General features: G+C 37.5%; 1 protein-coding gene across 1 annotated transcript in view; it reads right to left on the bottom strand.

Moving 5' to 3' along the window:
- MALRD1 (MAM and LDL receptor class A domain containing 1) overlaps positions 1 to 21,339 on the bottom strand; it is a 543,248-nt gene that overhangs the window by 138,758 nt on the left and 383,151 nt on the right. Inside the window, 3 exon segments of the mRNA XM_071221350.1 lie at positions 1,041 to 1,249; positions 3,598 to 3,623; positions 3,625 to 3,785. Of these exon segments, the coding sequence (XP_071077451.1) occupies positions 1,041 to 1,249; positions 3,598 to 3,623; positions 3,625 to 3,785 (396 nt within the window).

The raw sequence follows: 21,339 nt of genomic DNA, 5'->3' as shown, positions 1-21,339 counted from the left end.
GGTGCTGGTCCATAGCCCTGAGGTTGGGGACCCCTGTGCTATGGGACAGTGTAAATTTGGGGGGCAGAATGAGGAGAGTAGTTAAAACAACAACAACAAAAACTAATATGAGTGAAATGAAGTTGAAAGCTGTTTTTAATCGTACTTAGGATGTTAATCTGTACATATGAAAAAGGCTGGTATGCAAAATGTAAAAATCTGGGTGTTTTATTATGAGATGTGGAAAATATTATGAATTAATTAGCTACCTTAGTTCATTTGAATCTAAACTAAGAAGAGATGGAAAAAGCAAGAAGTTTTGATGTTATAAATGGTCTCACCTCTGAGGGTTGAGTGAAGAACACACATAAATGAATACTGGAAAAATCTATTTAAACTTTTTTCTCTTGCTTTGTTCCATAAACATTCATTGTAGCAGATCCTGTACTTTCAAAATTTCTGCATTTTTTACAGCTATGTTGTACGGGGAAACTGTGCCCATTCTGGGAAATTTCATTAAACAAAAATAGAAAATTTAGAGAGAAATTTATCAAAACTTAACCAGGTTGAATTTTATGCAAAAATAATGTTTCCTTTATCTAGCATTACTAGGAAATGAAGTTTTCCTGGCCAAGTGATAACACTTAAAAGATTGTTTATATCCCAGATTATGAGGTGTGTCTATCCATTTCCTCTTGACAGCCTTTAAAAGTTCTGTAGAGGTATGTGACATCACAATGATGTTTGAATAGGAGGTCCCTAGCTCACATCCCCACCCCCTCCACACAAACAATAATCTGGCAGCCACTCATGGATAAAGTGTCTTTGGTCGGCCTTTAGGATCCAGGTAGGAGGTTATCAACCCCCGTGAAGCCCAAGACCAGGAGAGCCACTTTGAGAAGACATGCCCACGTGCTGGTGGCAGGCTCTCTGCATGCAGGCCCTGTCCCCCAGTGGACACAGTACAGCCCTGCTTAGCTGAAGTTTTACACCAGCTCCATCTTCCAAGGGATCTGGGAGGAGGAATGCCTGTCTGTGCCCTCAGAATTAGGCCTACTGACCTTGGACTCAACTGTGGATCCTAAAGCAGTCCTGATACCTGGCTCCAGTCCTAGACCACCTCTTTTACGGTGGTCTAGGGTCATTCCGGCCCACTCAGGGACCGGCAACACCTGGGAAGCAGGACTGCGGACATTAGCCCTGGCTGTGGACCTTGACGCTGTTTTGTGATTCAGTTCCAACCCTGCTCTTCCATGGCCTAGGGTCAATCCTGCTCACCCAGAAAGTGGCAGCAGGTATGCCTGTCTGAGCCCCTAGTAACACAGCTGGCCTCAACTTCGCTGTGTTCCCTGAGGCAACCTCCGGACCTGTCTTGAGTCCTGCTCTGCCAAGGCAGACCTGCCCACCAATGACCTGGTGAGAGCTATACCCACCCATACAGTAACAGACCTGTGATCTCAGACAAGACAGCAGATCTAGAAGCAGCCCTGTGATCCAGCTACAGCCCTGCTCTATGATAGTCATGGACACAGTCTGGCATGACCTCAGCCCCACCCCAGGGATACAGCGGGAGCCACACAGGTATACAGCCCTGGTAACAGGTCTGCCATCTGCAGACTCAATTGCAGACCCAGAAGTGATCCCATGACCTGGCTCCAGCACTGCTGAACTGTGGTCCTGGAGGCAGCCTCTTTCACCTGAGGATGCAGGAGGAACTATGACCACCCATATCTCTGCTAACAGGCCTGCCAACCATGTACCCATCTGTGGACCTAGCAGCAGGCACGTGACTCACCTCAAGCCCCACTAAATTGTGATCCAAATTTCCTAGTTCTTATGTTAGGCTCTGGAAATGAAATAGATGAGCTCCTCTTGCTCTTGAAGAGCTCAAAGTTAGTGGAAAATTATAGCTGTATATATATATGTGTATATATATATATATACACACACACACACACACATACACACACATACACACACGTGCACGTGCACACACACAGGTGTGTGTGTATATAAGAATGAGCAGTGGAAGAAAAGAAAGCGAAGATATAAGACTTTGATGGGAGGAGTTGTGAATGGAAATGACCGAGAAGAGACATTTATTCTTGGGAAAATGGAGGGTTTTTCCTGTGACAAATGGTAGCAAAAGAGTTTGGTTGTACATACAGGTACATTTGGAAGTGGAAAAGAGAAAATTAAGGGAGTTACACAAGGGATCTATTTTCCATTCAAAGGATATAAGAATGTTGATAGAGTGAAGAAGGGGAGAAGTTGGTGAATGTGAGAATTATAGAAAAACAGTGACAGGGAATGGGAAACATATGTGTCTGGGACCCTTGAAGGCCCAGCTAAGGTGACAAACAAAATTCTAGTTGTCCCAATGAGCATGACCATCAGCACTTTGGCAAATACAAATGGTCACAGTAACTCAATTTTAAGGATTGATAAAGTCGTTATGACCAAAAATGAGCTGCATACTTGTATCTGTCCTACAGGGATGGCCTGACGAATATATGCAAAGTACTTAACAGAGTTCCTGGCACATAAATAGGCCCAGATAGATGTTAAAATAAAAAAAGGAAATAACAGAATTCATTGTGCTGATTTAGAATGGAATTGATCATTACATCTGGGATTATTAGGAAAAAAGTATAAAGAGGGTGTTTTATGAAAAGAAGCATGAAGCATTGAGAATCTAGAATTACAATATATTTTTCCTTATTAATTTTGTTGGCAAACAGATCTAGGAGGAGTCATCAAGAAGTAGAGAATATGAGGGTTTGATGAAAATTTCGACCCTAAAATTTTAGAGGGTACTATGAGGTCCAGAACGTAGCTATGAGAGTTGGTCACTGAGGAAAAATTATTTATGAAGATGACTAGAACGGAAGGTCAGTGTACATGGGTTGAATCACTTGGAAGTTGAGAGTAACCAGGATTTAGGATCCAAAGAAAAGCCATGAAAATAAATAAGAACCCAGATGTGTGGCTAGAAGAACAAACTTTTGGAAGAGGCATTGAGTAGGAGAAAGACAATGACCCTACTGTCTAGCATGGAAATTTTGAAGGCTCAATTTATAAGAATAAATAGCCATTTAAGTGGAACATCTTAAGCAGCAGAAATTCAGGGGATGATTTCTTATAACAGGAGTTAATGACAGGATTTTTGTTTTCTTCATGCAATAGAGTAAGAATTCTAGATTGTAGAGGAGAAACAGGAGGGAAACAGGCCGGGGGAGGGGAGAAGGTAATGCGAATGGACAATACAGTCTGGAATATGACAGGTGACCAGAGGGATTCTTGACCTTGGGCAGTTACTGTAAACCTTAGGAAATAAAGAAAGTAGACAGTACAACTATATTAATGAAATGAAATTTCTGCCATGTTTTTAAATTGTACTTTAGCCAGAGTTCTTTTGTTGCTCAGATGACATGAAAACTTCATAGTGAAGTGTTGTGGGCAGGAAAACTTCACCCCCTAAAACACAGACTGCTCTTTCTCCAACCTCTGACTGCGACTGAACCTGAAAAGAAATGCAGTTCCTCAGAAATCCCAATTCTTCTGTGTTTAGGTATAAAAAATAACATGTACATCCCATTTTCTGAAGAAATCACTTACCTCCAAATACACATTCTGGGGTAAAGGGCAATAAAGATGTCTTCATGTCCACTCAAATCAGCTTCAAATGCCACCTTAAATGGAGCGTTACTGGAGAGATATACATGTCCATACATCCAACTGGTTCTTTGATTTTCAATCACTGTCCACACCAGGATGTTTAGTCCAGATTCCTCAATAGTATACACCTAATAATGAGTGGGGGGGAAAAGGAGCAAAAGCAATTGTTTTTGGTTTGGGTGTTAGAAGTATACTTGGGCATCTTCTACCCAAGTAGAATCTTCTTAATGTGAATGGAAATCACTACTGAATTGTTTTTGCTTGTTTCTATGGTGTTTAAGAAAGAAGGCGGCCTTGGTGGGTATTCTAAACTGACGATATTTGCAAGTTTTTGACATGTGGAAACTAATTTTATTTCTGTATAATATACACTGTCAGCTGCTACAGATTAAAATGTGATTAGTCCCTCCCTTTAATTGGCCATATGATAAACCCATCATCTCAAAACCATGGCTTGGTGGTTCAAAAGACAAACTTGGAGCCAGACTGCCTGCATTTGAATCCTAATTCTGCTCTTCATGGGCATCCAGGTCGTTTGTGAAAGAATGGAACCCAGCAATGCAGCGGCTCGATACCTTGACTACAATATTTTTTTTTTAATATATTTATTGATTATGCTATTACAGTTATCCCATTCCCCCCCACTCCACTACATCCTGCCCACCCCCCTCCCTCCCACATTCCCCCCCATAGTTCATGTCCATGGGTCATACTTATAAGTTCTTTGGCTTCTACATTTCCTACACTATTTTTACCCTCCCCCTGTCTATTTTCCACCTATCATCTATGCTACTTATTCTCTGTACCTTTCCCCCTCTCTCCCCCTCCCACTCCTTTAATGACAACCCTCATGTTCTAGTTGTTTGCCTAGTTTGCTCTCGTTTTTGTTTTAGGTGTGGTTGTTAATAACTGTGAGTTTGCTGTCATTTTTACTGTTCCAATTTTTGATCTTCTTTTTCTTAGGTAACTCCCTTTAATATTTCATATAATAAGGGCTTGGTGATGATGAGCTTCTTTAACTTGACCTTATCTGAGAAGCACTTTATCTTCCCTTCCATTCTAAGTGATAGCTTTGCTGGATACAGTAATCTTGGATGTAGGTCCTTGCGTTTAATCTTGGGTAATGTAATTATGATGTGCCTTGGTGTGTTCCTCCTTGGGTCCAGCTTCTTTGGGACTCTCTGAGCTTCCTGGACTTCCCGGAAGTCTATTTCCTTTGCCAGATTAGGGAAGTTCTCCTTCATTATTTGTTCAAATAAGTTTTCAATTTTTTGTTCTTCCTCTTCTCCTTCTGGCACCCCTATAATTCGGATGTGGGAACGTTTCAAGGCGTCTGGGAGGTTCCTAAGCCTCTCCTCATTTTTCCAAGTTCTTGTTTCTTCATTCTTTTCTGTTTGGATGTTTGTTTCTTTCTTCTGGTCCACACCATTGATTTGAGTCCCAGTTTCCTTCTCATCACTATTGGTTCCCTGTACATTTTCCTTTGTTTCTCTTAGCATAGGCTTCATTTTTTCATCTGTTTTTCGAATAGATTCAACCAAGTCTGTGAGCATATTGATAACCAGTGCTTTGAACTGTGCATCCGATAGGTTGGCTATCTCTTCCTCGCTTAGTTATATTTTTTCTGGAGCTTTGAAGTGTTCTGTCATTTGGGCCATTTTTTTTTTTTTTTTTTTTGTCTTGGCGCGTCTGTTACTTTAAGGGGAGGAGCCTTAGGTGCTCACCGGGGCGGGGTAACGCTGGTTGCTGCGCTGTGACGCTGTACGAGGGGGAGGGGCCGAGTGGGAGCAATGGCGCCCGCCTCACTCTCCTCTGGATTTCAATATTTTCTATATGCACATACTATGGTTATAAAGGGAACCTGTGGATGTTATATTTTCTCTGGTTAATTAAACCTTTGGTTTTGTCATGTTAATTTCTGTGTATTAAATTGGACATGGTAAAAATTATTTTAAGCATCTGAAAAGCTAGATGTGGTATACAGCTGGAATTTGTCATTGCTAAAGAATAACATCCATGTGTGGCTAAGGTCATGTCACTAGAGAGAAAGAAAATCCTCATAGTAAATGACCATGATGGTTTTCAAGTAATTTCAGAAACCAAAGTAATGTGCAGAAAATATTTAACATTTTGACAGAAAACCTTCCTGAATAAACTAATATCAATACTCAGGATATTTTAAAGTTCAAGGACTAACAGATTCAAGAAAGAAGAAATGAACTAGAAATATAGTTAGTCTTGAAACCTCTGTGCCAAGTTCTAAACATTTTTTTAAACAGTAAAAGCATTTTAAAACAAAAAATCTGTCATTTATAGCTCTCTTAAAAAGTCTGTATTTAAACAACAAAAAGGGAAAGTTGAAAAGATATTTTTCTATAGTTTCTTTTTTACTGACCTGTAATAATTTTCAGTTTCCTAGATGCTATGTGTATGTGTGTATGTGTGTGTGTGTTTATATATGGTCTGTAATGTACTGAAGCAAGTACTTATACTGCTCTTGCTTTTATATGAGAAAATGAAGACCCACAGAAACACATGGGTAGTAATTTTCTTCCATTGCAGTAGGCTTTTTGTTCGATGACATTCCCCTTTATTGAAAAATCTTACTTTCTTACTTTCCTCTTAGTGTCAAAATTTATCTACAGAAAACTTATCCCATAAAAATGTAACCAAAATATATGCTATTATAAGGAGATGACCACTCATCCTACTATATATGACATTATATTGACATTCCAGAAATACTACCAAGAACTGCCAAATAATGCAGACTCAGAAATGAAGCCTATTGTCAATGTTCACCACTACAAAAAAATCTGAGCTCAACTCAGAAACTCAACTGTTAATGGGAATTAAACAAAACACCAAAAAGAAATCAAGATGGGCAGATTGAAGAAAAATAGAAAATTTGCACAGTTTGAAAACCTGAAAAGTGAGATTTTAACACCAACATAATGGAAATTCAGATAATTCTTAAGCAAAAATCACTTTTTATATTGATTTCTCAATAAATGAAACATGCTGAGACTCAACATGAAAGGAATTTGGGTCAAGTGACTGTTTCCAGTCTCACACATATGCAAACACTCATCCCAAAGAGTCTTAATCTTCAGGATTTTGTGGATACTTAGTCATCAAATTTATGCAAATTTCCCCCATTTAAAAAAACCCGCACCCTAGGATATGTTCACTGATTATTTTAGAGAGAGAGGAATGGAGAGAGAGAGAGAGAGAGAAACATTGATCGGCTGCCTCCCACACGCTCTCTACGGGGATCGAACTCACAGCACTTTGGTGTACAGGACAACACTCCAACCAACTGAGCTACCTGGACAGGGAACCCCATTTTTTTAAAATTTCAAAATAAAAAGCTATAAAGCTTTCAGTTCAACTTGATAAGAGGACAACTCTACAAAATTAAACTAAATTGAGTTCTTTGTGCATAAATCCTGGGTTAGTTCACAAAGATTTAAAAAGAAATAGCTTTATTTTATTTATTTTGTAACTTCCCCTGGGAAAATCAGTTCAGAAAACCAATTACATGAAAATATAATCCAAAACTTTCTGCTTTTTCCAAAACCCCAGTAGATATATATTTTATTTATTAATGTATCTATTTGATTTATACCTTTTATTTTATTCTCTGCTTTTGGCCTTTTAAATCTTCAATCAATCCTACATACTCTTGGCCAGTTCCTTTTCTGTCATTGTCATTGTACTCTACTTCCCAGAACCTCACCATGACACCTCCTGAATGCCCCCAACCCTCCACTCCTCAATACACCCCATCATGAGCATTAACTTTACAATAGATATAATCTATCTTATAGTACTATTTTACCCTAGATAGTCCAAATAAATTATGGTCAGCTTCACTAATAAACTACTTAATTCCAATGAAGCCCCTTGACAAATTCATGGGATGTTTCAATCATAACATGTGTTTATAATACCATCAGTGTATTAAATTGAACAACTTTATGTGATGTCAAGTGTTTCTGTGGCTACAATAGCCAATGAAAAAACTAGAATGGTCATTTAAGGATTCCATGTAATGTTGGTCAATGAGAAGCACACTAAGGCTTAAATTATAGCATGTATTTCTTGTCTTTCAAAAGAAATAGAATTCTTTGTGTCTTAACAATTTGGGTGTGTATGATAATTCTCAAGGAGATTAAAAAATGTTTAAATATCTACTAAAATATGGCTAATATCCTTGAAAAGTAATTAATTATAATTTTGTGTTTCTGATTGTATGCAAGTATTTCAACATAAACATTTTACTAGAAAGCTATTTCATCCCAAAATGATAACTTGTTATTTGAAATAGTTTTCTAAAAATTAACTGCTGGGTGAATAATATGGCTACTTCTGTTTTGAAACTCTAAATTTTGGTTGACCAAATACTCATTAACATAGTAATAGTCAAGATTATATACTGTAAAATAATCATTTATCATGAGTCTTTAATAAAAACAATATGGTTTAAGGAATATACAAATAAATATATTATAATGATGTTTATATATTTTAGTATAAATTATATTTAAGAATGATATACTCAAAGCAACTGCTTATAATTTAGGGCAGGAAAAATGTTGAAGAAAACTTGTTAAAGTAAAACATAAAATAAAATATTATCTAGCTACATATTATCCAATTAACTTTGTTTCATTTTACTGAGGAAGCAACACCTCATCACTTAAATGAACATCAATTTGGAGAAAAACATTCAATAACAGACATGAAAAGGTAATAGAAAATATAAGTGTTAATGATTAAGTTCAGAAAATTATGGGTATTAGAGAGCAGCTATTTCAACAATAGTCACATATCTAGGTTTTCCAGGTAAAGAATTGAAAGAACTTGATTAGTAGCTTTTGCTGAAGTTCCTCTCTGCCACTATTAAGAGTCTCCAGGTGTTTGTAACATTGAAGGCAGGTGACTGGTGGTGACTTAGAGTCTGAGTGACATTTCTGGATAACAGAAACACTTTCATTATGTATTTAGTTCATTAAAATTAATATATGAAATGCAGCAGGAAGAAGAAATGTTGGCTTCACTGGGCCCCTGGTGCTCTCAGATGTTCCACTGGGAGTCTGCTCTTCAATTACCACTTACAGGGCAAAGCAGTGAACTGAGTGAGTTATGCTCAATCCTTAGCAGTGCCATTTCTCATGGTTTCATCTGAAAACACTCAAATTTTATATAAGAAGAAAAAAATCAAAAGTGATGACCAAGGAAATTTCCCTCAATGAGAAGAGGTTATAAGGCTTTAAACACATTTAATAAAGGATAGAAGTAACAATGTCGCCATATTAATGAAAATTTAGCACATTCACGTATATGAACCTCACTACCTGTGTGGGTGTAGAGGTAAGGCTATTGACTGCTGTCTATAGATCTAAAATTAGAGATGCAAAGACAGATTAAACAATTCATTAAATGTGTAGGGCATAGACTGTCGGTCTCCAGTTCAGCATGTAAAAAGCTTGAAAACTATGATGAGAAAAAACTAAAAATCAACAACTCTTCTTAGATCTATCTAAAAATTAAGGTCACTGAGAAATTATGACCACTGCCCCGAACTTGAAGAGAGAGATCAGCAGATACTGAGAGTTAAAATTCACCAGAATGAAAGCCCAAGACAGAAACTCCTGTGGAAACGAGTAGTGGGGTAAGAAAACCTAATCTGTACTTAATGAATTGTGGGAGGCTCACTGCAGACAAGTTTGAAAGTTAAACATTCTTGGTGGGAATCCCATACTTCAGAAAGCTTGAGCTCTAAGAGCCCTACAGGTTCAACAAACAGAGAAAAATCCCCTCAACCTTTTGGTAGGAGAAAGGGAAAAGAGACAATTTTGAAATATACCAAGCATTCTATTCTTAGCCAGACCCACCCTCAAGACAAACTACTTAAAAAGAATCTGATTCACTGGAGTTTACCTAAGCCTAACAAATTGGAGGAAAAAAAATCCAACTGCAGCCTCTGGTAGCTTTCCATGAGGAAGAAAGGAATTACAGAATTCCAGCCAGCTCTAGCCTTCCTGTCTTACTTAAGGAGAAGGAAAAAAAAATTCTGAGAAGCAATTGTGAAGGACACAACCCAGGGCTGCTAAAAGAATCAATGAAACACTGAGACCTAATCAGGCCTATAGAAAGGTTTCCCCTACCCCCAACTTACCAACACGTAAGTAGGGTTCCCATGTAATAACAGAAATATGACTGCCAGAACAGGAGATTGAAGACCTTGTTTTAGAAGAAATCTTTCTGGAAACCCCAAAACAACAAGGAAGACAGAGACAACAGCCCCGGATAGCTATAGTTATACCAAAGAGTAAACACAGCCCAATCTCTAGAAAGATAAACATGAAACCTCACACCGAAGGCCGAATTCCTTCTAATCCAGTGCATCATGCCAGCCTGTCAAAAAATTACAAGGCATACTAAAAGACAAAAAGCCCAATTTGAAGAGATGGAGCAAATATCAGAACCAGATTTAGATATGTAAAAATGCCAAAATCATAAGATGGGGAATTTAATGTAAGTATGATTAATAAGCTAAGGGCTGTATGGCAAAAATGAGAAAAAGATGCAAGAATGGATGGATAATGTAAACAAAGAGCTGGAAGCTCTAAGAAAGAATCAAAGGGGAAATGATAGAAATAATAACAATCTAACAGAAATGAAGCTTGCCTTTGATGGGCATATCAATATATTGGACACAATAAAGAATTGGTGATCTTAAAGATATGTCAGTAGAAACTTAATGTAAGATAAAAAAAGAGGAAGACTGAGAAAAATGAAGCAGGATATCCAAACACTGTGGAATAGTTACAAAAGTTGTCGCACACATAATGTGAATATGTATACGCAGAAGAAAGAACAGAAAAAATATTTAAAGTGATAATAAATGATACTTTTCTAAAATTATTAATAGACAATAAACCACAGATCCTGGAAGATCTGCGAACACCACACAGGATAAATACCAAACTGGTATTTATCTACATGTAGGCATATGATATTCTAACCGCAGAGAATCAAAGATACAAAGAAAATCTTGAGAAAACCAGAAAAATAAAACCCCTTATTTATAGAGGTTCAAGCATAAGAATTACATCAAACTTCTTTTCAAAAACAATGCAAACAAAAAGACAGTGAAATGAAATATTAAAAGTGCTGAAAGAAAAAAAAATAACTTCAAGATGGAATTATGTATCCAGCAAAATTATCCATAACAGTTAAAGAGAAATAAAGATTTTCTCAAACAAAAGTTGAGGATATTTTTCGCTAGTATACCTGCCTTGCAAGTAAAGTTAAAAGAAATTCTTCAGAAAGAAGGAAAATGACATCGGTCAGAAAATGAGGTCAGCAAAACAAACAAGTAGGCAAAATATAATGAGAAATATTGAAATAAAGAACAAAACTGACAGCAACCAGAGGGGAGGGGTTAGGAGGATAACAGGGGAAAGAAGGGAAGGGTCATCAAGGAACATGTATGAAGGACCCATGGACAAAGACAACTTGTGGGGGGGTGACTGAGGGTGGGAGATGGAGGTAGGTGGGGTGGGGGAAAGTGGTGGTGGGGGGAAATGGGGACAACTGTACTTAAACAATAAAAATAAATAAAATAAAAAATAAGGAAACTAAGCTACAAAAAATTAATAGTTATACAAAAGAAATGCTATGTGTTACATATTCTAAGGCATACATTTTTCCACATTATAATCTCTCAAATAGAATGATTCTTAATAATAAATAAGACTATTTATTAACAAAATGAATCAATTACCAATAACCTCCCAAAATAGAAAGAACCAGGCCCAGTGGGTTCACTGGTGAATTTCAGCAAACATTTAAGAAAAAAATTATATTGATTCCCCACATTCATACCCACAAAATAGAGGTAGAGGGAACTTTTTCAAATTCATTATGTGAGGCCAGCTTTTCCCTAATAACAAAAGCAGACAACAGCATAACCGGAAGGAAAAACTACACACCAGTATCTCTCATGAACAGAGATGCAACAATATTCAACAAAATATTAGCAAGTTGAATCCAACAATGTTTGGAAAAAATTATGTACAACCACCAGGAGGAATTTATCCCAGGTATGTTAGATAGGTAAATGTTAGAAAATCGACTAATGTAATCTATCATATCAGTAGGATATAGAAGAAAATCATATAATTATATAGATAGATGCAGACAAAGCACATGACAAAATCCCAAACCCATTCATGACAACAACTATTCAGCAACTAAGAAGAGGAAGGCAATTTCCTCAATTTGATAAAGAACGTCTACCAAGGACTTACTGTTAACCCCATTTTTATGGTGAGAACTAGGCAGTTTCCTGCTGAGATCAGGAACAAGCCAGCATGTCTGGTCTCACTGCTTCTATTGAGCATTGTACTGGAAATTCCAGCTAATGCAATAAAAGAAGAAAAGGAAATAAAAGGTATACTGATTGAGAAGAAATAAAAGTCTTTGCTTGCAAGTGACATGATTATGTAGAAAATCCAAAGAACCAACAATTCCTGAAACTAGTAAGCAATTTATAGCAAGGTTGCAAAATGCAATGTTAATACAGAAAAGTCAATTATTTTCTTGTATTCCAACAATGAACATTTGGATTTAAAATTAAAAATATAGTACAATTTATGTTAGCACTGAAAAAAGAAATATGTGTATAGTGCAACCAAAAAGTGCTTGATCTATGTGAAGAACACTGATAGGGAAAAATAAACAAAGATCTAAATAAATATATGATATTTTATGTGGTAGACTCAATATTGGCAAGATGTAAGTTCTTCTGAATTTGATGGATATATTGATTCAATTCAATCCCAGTCAAAATCTCAACAAGTTATTTTGAGGCTACAGATAAACTCATTGTAAAATTTATACGGAAAGGCAAAAGATCCCAAATAGCTAACAATATTGAAGGAAAAGAACAAAGGCAGAGAACTGACACTATCTGAATGCAAAACATTACGTAAAGTTACACTAATAAAGACGGTGTGGGGCTAGTGAAAGAACAGACTCATTAATCCATGGAACTGAATAAAGAGCCTGAACAGACCTACATGAATACAGTCAACTGACAAAGGCAATTAATTGAGGAAGCTTAGTCTTTTCAGCAAATGATTCTGGAACAACTGGACATCCACATGCAAAAAATGATTCCAGACACAAAGCTTCAGTGTTTCATCAGAATTAATTAAAAAAGGTTCAGAGACCTAAAATTCAACCACAAAACAAAAAGACTTCTAGAAAATAATATAGGAGAAAATCTAGGTGATTTTGTTTTCACAATGATTTTTTGGATACGAAACCAAAATCACAAGCTATGAATGAAAAAATTGGTAAGTTGGATTTTAGTGAAGTTAAAACTTCTGCTCTGTGAAAGACATTGATATGAGAATGTGGAGACAATTCAGATACTGGAGAAAATATTTCAAAACATGTATCTGATAAAGTACTGGGATCCAAAGTAAATAAAGAACGTTTAAAACCTCAAAAAAAAAAAAAAACTACCCAATTAAAACATGCACAGACCATCTGAACAGGCACCTCAGCAAAGAAATGACACAGATGGAAAGTAAATATAAAATACCATCGTGTGTCATAGAGGAAATGCAAATTAAAACACTTATGAGAAGGGCTAAAACTCAAATCACTACAAACACCAAATACTGATGAGGAGCAACAGAAACTCTGTATCGTGCTGGTTGGAATGCAAACTGATACAGCCACTTTAGAAGACAATTTTGCAGTTTCTTACAACACTGCACATAGCAATTGTACTCCTTGGAACTTACCCAATGGAGCTGAAAACTTATATTGGCACCAAACCTGCATGTGAATGTTCACAGCAGCTTCACTTACAATGTTAAAACTTGGAGGCAACCAAGAGGTTCTTCACCAGGTTAGTGGAAAACACGATCTGGTACTTCCATACACTGGCATCTTACCCAGTGATGAAGGAAAAATAAGCTATCGAGTCACAAAAAGACATGAAGGGACTTAAGTGTATATTTCTACGTGAAAGAAGCCAATGTGAAAGGCTATAAAACTATAAAACTTCTAGAAGATAACATAGGAGAAAATCTAGCTGGCCTTGGATTATGCTTTCTTTGTTTAATGAGAGATCAGTTTATGGATAATAGTAGGGGGCAGATTGGGAGTCTGCCCAGGCCTGAAGTGATGAGCTTCTCAGGAATAGACCAACAGACAGGAGTGACCCAGATAGACAAGCAGACAGACAGGGACAGAGAAACAAAGTTAAATGGTAAAGAGGCCCAGACCCAGGCCCTGCGTTAGCAGCTGTATCTGGGCTTCAGATCCAGCTCCGTCCTGGAAACCCTGGGGATAAACAAGGCTGGCAGAGGCCTCAGTTCTTGTAGGGTTCCTGCCCTTCCTCACTCTCTCGTGTCCCTCACCAGCTGGCTGGGATCTTTGGCAGGTGGTATTTCTGGGGTTAGGAAAGCTTGGTCTGAGGCTGAGGGGACAGCCGGTCAAGGCTCTCGGAGGCTCGCTGGGTGGTGCTGGGTTAGCAGCGGCACTGCGGGGAGTCTGGTCAGGCACTGGGCACCTGGGTGAGGCACAGCTCAGCAGGGCCCTTGTGTCCAGGGCAGGCCTCCCGACACTCCTGCCTGCCACACCAACGTGGTGCAATAAATACAATTTCAAGTATGGTAACTATATGAATATCTGGGAAAACTATAAATGCAGTAAAACAGATCAGTGGTTGCCTGGGGTGTCGAGGAGGCAGGGAGGGATGAGTAGGTGGAGCGCAGGGTAATGTGAGGGCAGTGACACCTTTCTGTGCGATACTCGGGATATATGTATGTCACTAGACATCTGTGAAAACCCATGGAATGCACAACAGAAAAGGTGAACCCCAACATAAATGAGGGACTTTAATTGATTAATAATAAAGCATTAACACTGGCTCATCAGTCGTACGTAACAAGTGGACCACAACCATGCAAGGTGGTACTAACAGGGGAGATTCGGGGGCAGGAAATGCAAGGGGATCTATGAGAGCTGTCTGCGCATGCTGCTCTGTGTTTCTGTAAATCTAAAACTGCTAGAAAATGAACTCTTTTAATTAAAGGCAACAAAAATATACATAGGACAGAGCCAATATGCAATTTCCCTTATTTGCATTGATTCACTCAATTACTTAATTAGTTGAAAAGCCACAAATGTCTTATCCATTTCAATGCCAATTAAAACAATTACTCAAATGATCACTTGGTCTTCTAAACACTGACTCTCCTCCTTTCCCTCTTTCCATCACACTTTCTAATTTTAGACATTTTAAAAAGTCAGGTGGCACATCAGCAATTTGCCTGATCAGAGGCAAGAGTGATCAAAGTACCAGGTATATTAAGGTATCAAAGGAAGCACTTAAGAACTCAATTAATAATAACAACTTTCTGAAACTTGGCCTCAAAGCACAGCTAATAAGAACGTCCTTACAGTGAGTGGTCCAAAGTTTCTTCAAGATTTCTCTCCCCTGCCCCGTTCCTCTGTGCCTTATCACACTCACCCTCCCTGTGCTCTAGTCACGAGGCTCCCCCGCCAGTCCCCAAACACCAGCGGCACTTTACACCGTTTCTTCTCTCTTCTGAACTGTTCTCCCACCAGCAGTTCATACTTGCATGGCTCCCTCCCTCACCTCCAAGTGTTTGCTCAAAGTTTATATTCTTAATGTGGCCCGCTCCAACTGTGGTTTAGAAAATGAGCCCATAACCAGTTCCAAAAATCCTCTTACTCCACTTTGTTACAAGGCCTTTTTTTTTTGTTTAATGTATTGAATTCATTGGGGTGATATTGGTTAATAAAATTATATAGGGTTCAAGTGTACAATTCTACACTGTATCATCTGTATATTGTACTATGTGTTCACCACCAAAAATCAAGTCTCCTTCCATCACCATTTATCCCCCCCTTACCCCCTTCTACCTCCCTCTACCCCGATTTTCCTGTAGTAATCACCGTGCTGTTGTCCATGTTGATGAGGTGCTTTTTCTTTTCTTTTTTTTTTGCTTAATCCCTTCAACTTTTTCATTCGACTCCCCATCTCTTCCTTCCTTTTAAAAGATGTCAGGCTGTTCTGTGTATCTATAAGTCTGTTTCTATTTTGTTTTTTGTTTTGTTCATTAGATTACATATAAGTTAAATCACATGGTATTTGTCTTTCTCTGACTGGCTTATTTCACTGAGTACAATACTCTCCAGGTCCACCCATGCTGTTGCAAAAGGTAAGTTTTTCTTCTTTTTCATGGTCCAGTAGTATCCCATTGTGTACATGTACCATGGCTTTTTTATCCACTCATCTTCTGATGAGCACTTGGGCTGCTTCCATATCTTGACTATTGGAAATTATATGACAATGAACACAGGGGAGTATGCAGTCTTTCCGATTAGTGTTTTGGTGGTTCCTTCAGATATATTCCCAGAAATGGAACTGCTGGGTCATTAAGGCAGTTCCATTTTTAATTTTTTGAGGTAACTCCACACTATTTTCCACAGTGGTTGCAGCAATCTGCATTCCTACCAACAGTGCACAAGGGTTCCCTTTTCACCACATCCTTGACAAAACTAGTTGTTCGTTGATTTATTGATGATAAGCATTCTGATAGGTGTGAGATGACATCTCATTGTGGTTTTAATTTGCATTTCTCTGATGATTACTGATGTTGAACATCTTTTCATATGTCTATTGGCCATCTGTATGTCCTCCTTGGAGACATGTTTATTCAGGTCCTTTGCCCATTTTTTAATTGGATTGTTTCTTTAGTGTTGAGTTGCATACATTCCTTATAAATTGTGGCTATTAACCCCTTTTCAGATGTATTGGTGAATAGGTTCTCCCATCAGTGTGTTGTTTTTTCATTTTGTTGATGGTTTCCTTTGCTGTGGAAAAGCTTTTTGGTTTGACGCAGTCCCATTTGTTTATTTTTACTTGTTTCCCTTGTTACACAGTCTTTAGAATGACTACTCAGCTTATTCATTTATCACATTTCCTGCTCATTGTCTCCTTCCCCCATTATAATGTAAATTCTGTGAGGGCAGGGAGTTTGTCTGTTTTGTTTAATTATGTATCCTAAATGTTTAGAACACTGCCATGTACATAATAGATGCTCAGTAAACATTTATAAAGAATGGAAGAATGGTAAAGTTAACAATTTAAGAATTCTGGTGTTTTTGAAGGATTTTGGAGACCCTTCTTTCCAGAAACTTCGTAGAGGTTCATAGGTCTGCCAATAATAGACGCAGAAGTAGAATCTCATGTTTCTCACTGTGCAATTTATTTTTGTGTTTTCACTGTGCAATTTCTACCTTAGCACATTTATTTTATTTGAAAAAGCAATGTATCTTCTTACAAAAGTCAGGATTACTCAGGAAAGGCAGTGAGAGCTAGTAATGTTCTAATCATTATGTTTACAAATAATTACTTGTCCACACTAAAACATCACCTGAGCTTTCTTCTGGGTTTGGAGGTCACTGAGTTAAAAATAAGCTATGGGTCTTAAAATAAGAAACTTAACATAGGTAACTATCCAGCCCTGCAATATGAAAAACAGAGACATTTACTGAAAAAGATACAAGATACAAGAAACATTGTACACAGGACAATGACACCTCAGTCCCCTCCAAAGTAGGCACCTTGGAACCTCACACAGTTCTTTCAATTGTCATTAGCTGCCCCATTGTATTTTCCTAAATATCATGAACAGTCTGAAATCTCTTCACCTATCAAAGGTGATTTTAGTTTTGGGAAAAGCCAGAAGTCACAGGGCATACCGAGACTGTAGTGGTGCTAAGTCGCCTGGGTGATTTGATGTTTCACCAAAAAACTCTGCACAAGACGTGATGCATGAGCGAGTGTGTTGTCATGATGAAGCTGCCAATCATCAGTTGCCCATAGCTACGGCCTTCTGAATCATCCAAATAGTTTCTCTGGAGGAATGTTCAAACTTAACACAAAATATGATGCATATTTTTTGCTATTCGCTCAGTCACTTTGAATGTGACAGCCACACAGTATATATGGTCACTCAACAGTGTCTACTGCCCCCACTGACTAGTACAGTGAAGTCATCATTGTTCACACATGCGTGTTCCAGTCTACTCTCCTTAGCTGCCAGATTACATCCATGTCACCAAAATTGTTCTCATTATATTTATAAGGGTTGGAGTTCTTACGGACAGACCTCATTTATCTGATACACATTTATATGTGTGTGTGTGTGTGTGTGTGTGTGTGATTTTACACATATACATGGTTTTACATATATATAAACTTAGAACAACCAGAATATAAATTGAAGAATAATCTATAAGTTCTATCTTTAAAGGTTGAAGAAATAGATCATTCTTTTTCCCATCTCAAAAAATAGATCATTTTTAGATCTATTTTAGAGATGGGAGATAAAGAATAAAGCAAATTCAATGAGTTTATTCACATGGAATCCCTGCCCAAACTATAAAGGACTACCCAAAGGTGGCTGGTGACCATAAGTGGCATACCAAGGCATTTCTGGTCATTTCTATAATATTTTAAAAGCATAAAACATTGTTCTTAATTTCAATGTCTTTGGTTATATTTTGTTTGCTTTTTTCTTTTGTTGATTATGTTCCAGTTAAAGGTGAGATCATATGGTATTTGTCCCTCACCGCCTGGCTTATTTCACTTAGCATAATGCTCTAAGAACAATGTAACAATAGCCAGAGGGGAGTGGGGAGGGGATAGGGGAGAGAGGGGTCTATAGGAGCTACTATAAAGGACACAAGGACAAAATCAAGGGGAAGGGTAGAGGTGGGGGAGGAAGGTGGGACTGACTGGGATGGGGTGGAGGGATGGGGAGAAAATGCAGACAATTGTAACTGAATAAAAATTAAAAAATAAAAAAATATTTAAAAAAAGCATAAAACAAAGGGGAAGGGGGTGGGGTGGGCTGGGGTGATGGGGAGGGGTGGGGGAAAAGGCAGAAAACTGTACTTGAACAATTAAAAAATGTAAAAATAAATAAGTAAATAAAAATACTTCCAATAACCTTAAAAAAAAAGACAAAACTTTCCTTCAGTGTTTAACCTGCCTAGCAATAAGAAGGCTGAACTTAAACTGGGGCTAGGATCCAGATTCCAATCCTGGTTCTGAAGATACTAACTGGATGTTTTAGGCTAAGTTATTTAATCTCTTTAAACCTCGATTTCTCCTCTATCGAATGGAAGAAATATTAATACCTACCTGATTAAATTAAATAAATATAATGCATACAAAGTAAGTACCAACACTAAGTACATGTCATCATTATTATTCATGTGCATGCTGTTACATATCATTTATTATCTATTTTGAAAAAAGAGTTAATGTAGTAGGATCAGTTATGTTAATAATTGTGATTTCATCATGAGGAGTTAACAATCTTCTGAGATTAAAAAAGTAATTTCAGGGTGCAATTTCAGGCTTATCAGGTTTTTTAAAAAGCATAATTATAATCATTAAATAAGGGGAATGAGACCAGAGAGTCTCAGAAACTTTTTAAGTTTCCAGTTGTTAGTAAGTTAGAAAGCTGAGTCTAGGACAAAGGTGTCCTGAATTCCAGGTAATTGCCTCTGCTGACCATCACTAGGTTTGCAATAAATATCACTCATTTTGCGGCAAACATCACCGGGTAAATCAGAGGAGGAAGCGCTGAGGAAAACTACAGCTACTATGAATGTGGAAATTGAAATGACATTTGTGTTTAGCTCTACGACATTAACCTCACATTCTTTGAAAGAGGCAGACTATTTAGAAGTAATCAGAAATAAAGCACCAACCAAATGTCTCTTAATGGAAGAATGACCTGTGTAGCATTCACTATTAGCCTGATACTTACATGTTTTTCTCCCAGCTAATAATATCATTGTATAGACCACATTCAAAATGCCCTCAAAATACCTTCCCTCAAAAAGAAGAAAAATTTAGATGGCGAAACAGCAAATAGAAAACAAAATGGAATAGTGAGTTGATTTATTTTTCTTTTAGCACATTCTGCAAAATTAAAATATTTGAAAAAATGATTTCTGGTTCTGATAGCTAACTGAAAACAAATGTTTACCTATACTCCTCAAGAATGTTCCACTGATAAGACAGGACAAAAACTGAAATAAATTCACAGAAGCACTGGAAAGTCAAAGGCATAGCTACCAACATAGAAAAACAAGAACTTTCTGACAGTTTTAAACCAAGTGGAAACTGATGAAAATATGTAAACAAACCTGAGGAACTTGCAAACAACTGCAAGTGAAGAAAAGACCAACCAAAAAAGTGACTGGTCTCGGCAGAATTCTGGAATAACTCAAAAAGATGGAGAGCATAAAGAAAGAGCTGTGCATGAGTCACCAGCTAGTAATTCCCACAAAAGACTCTATAAAAGGTCAGGTCAAACCCTCGTGTGAGGAGTTGCTGATGTAGCGTTCATGCCTAGAATACACACACGGAGTGGGTAAGTACTGCTGAAGTGGGAGGAGGTCTGACACACGAGTCCCCATGAGGGAGCCCTGGGACCAGCTGAATGAGGGGTGTGCCTCGTGACTGCTGCAAAGTACTCATTCCTCCCTCAACGCATAAACAAGCTACCATTATACCATACACGGAAGCCAGTAGAAATGCAGGCCCTCCTTTACGCCAGAGCAGCATAAAACCAGAGATCTTGATTCAGAATGGGTATGCCCTGTTAGGGGAATGGAACTTCTTACTTGCTTGGATGCAAGTTTATATATATATATACACACACATATATATAAATATAAATATATACATATACACATATATACATATGTATATATTTACACATACATATGTGTAAATATGTATATATTCACACACACATACATAAATATATATGTATATATATGTTTATATATGTGTATGTATAATTTATAACTCAATATATATGTATAAAAATTTAGATTCATACACAAATACAATACAAAACCAATAGTAAGTACCCAAACAGGTGAGTTAAATTCTAAGAAAGACATTAAATTGAACAGAATACTAGTAGAACACCTTGAGGAAGGTTGTTAATAGAATAAATGGATCAATAAATAAACAAATATGAGTAATCCCTTTGAGAGATTTGGGTGTTCATTATATCTATGAAATAAAACTGGATAGTAAGAAAAAGAAGCATTCAGAGTTCTTGGAAATTAACAACACGATTGCTAAAACCAAACCTCCAGAGATGAACTGAATACCAGAATCAACACAGATTAAATACCAAAAAGTGAAGTGGACACCTGAACCAAGAGATCGCACTACAGTGCCAGAAGACAAAGGGATGAAAACTTTGAGAATATGTGTTAGAGAATAGTAAGGACAGATCCAGAAGGAGATTTTCCAGAAGGAGATAATCACACACATTACAGATGAAAACCTCATGGCGGTAAAAAATGATGAGGGCCCATCAAAGTTCCAGGAGAATTTATGAACTCCAGGGATCAAAAAAGCATTTTACTCCCTTCCTAAGAGAAAAGTAGGATATGTAAAAATCCTGGAGGAGAAATAATCACAGACATCTGTCTTCTATAAAGGAGGCAGGTAATGGATATTAGAATACAATGCAACAGTGCCTTCAATGACTTAAGGGAAAATAATTTTGAACCTAGAAG

Source organism: Desmodus rotundus, chromosome 4 (genome assembly GCF_022682495.2).
Source record: "Desmodus rotundus isolate HL8 chromosome 4, HLdesRot8A.1, whole genome shotgun sequence".
Lineage (NCBI taxonomy): Eukaryota > Metazoa > Chordata > Mammalia > Chiroptera > Phyllostomidae > Desmodus > Desmodus rotundus.
This window is presented reverse-complemented; position numbering and strand designations above follow the sequence as displayed.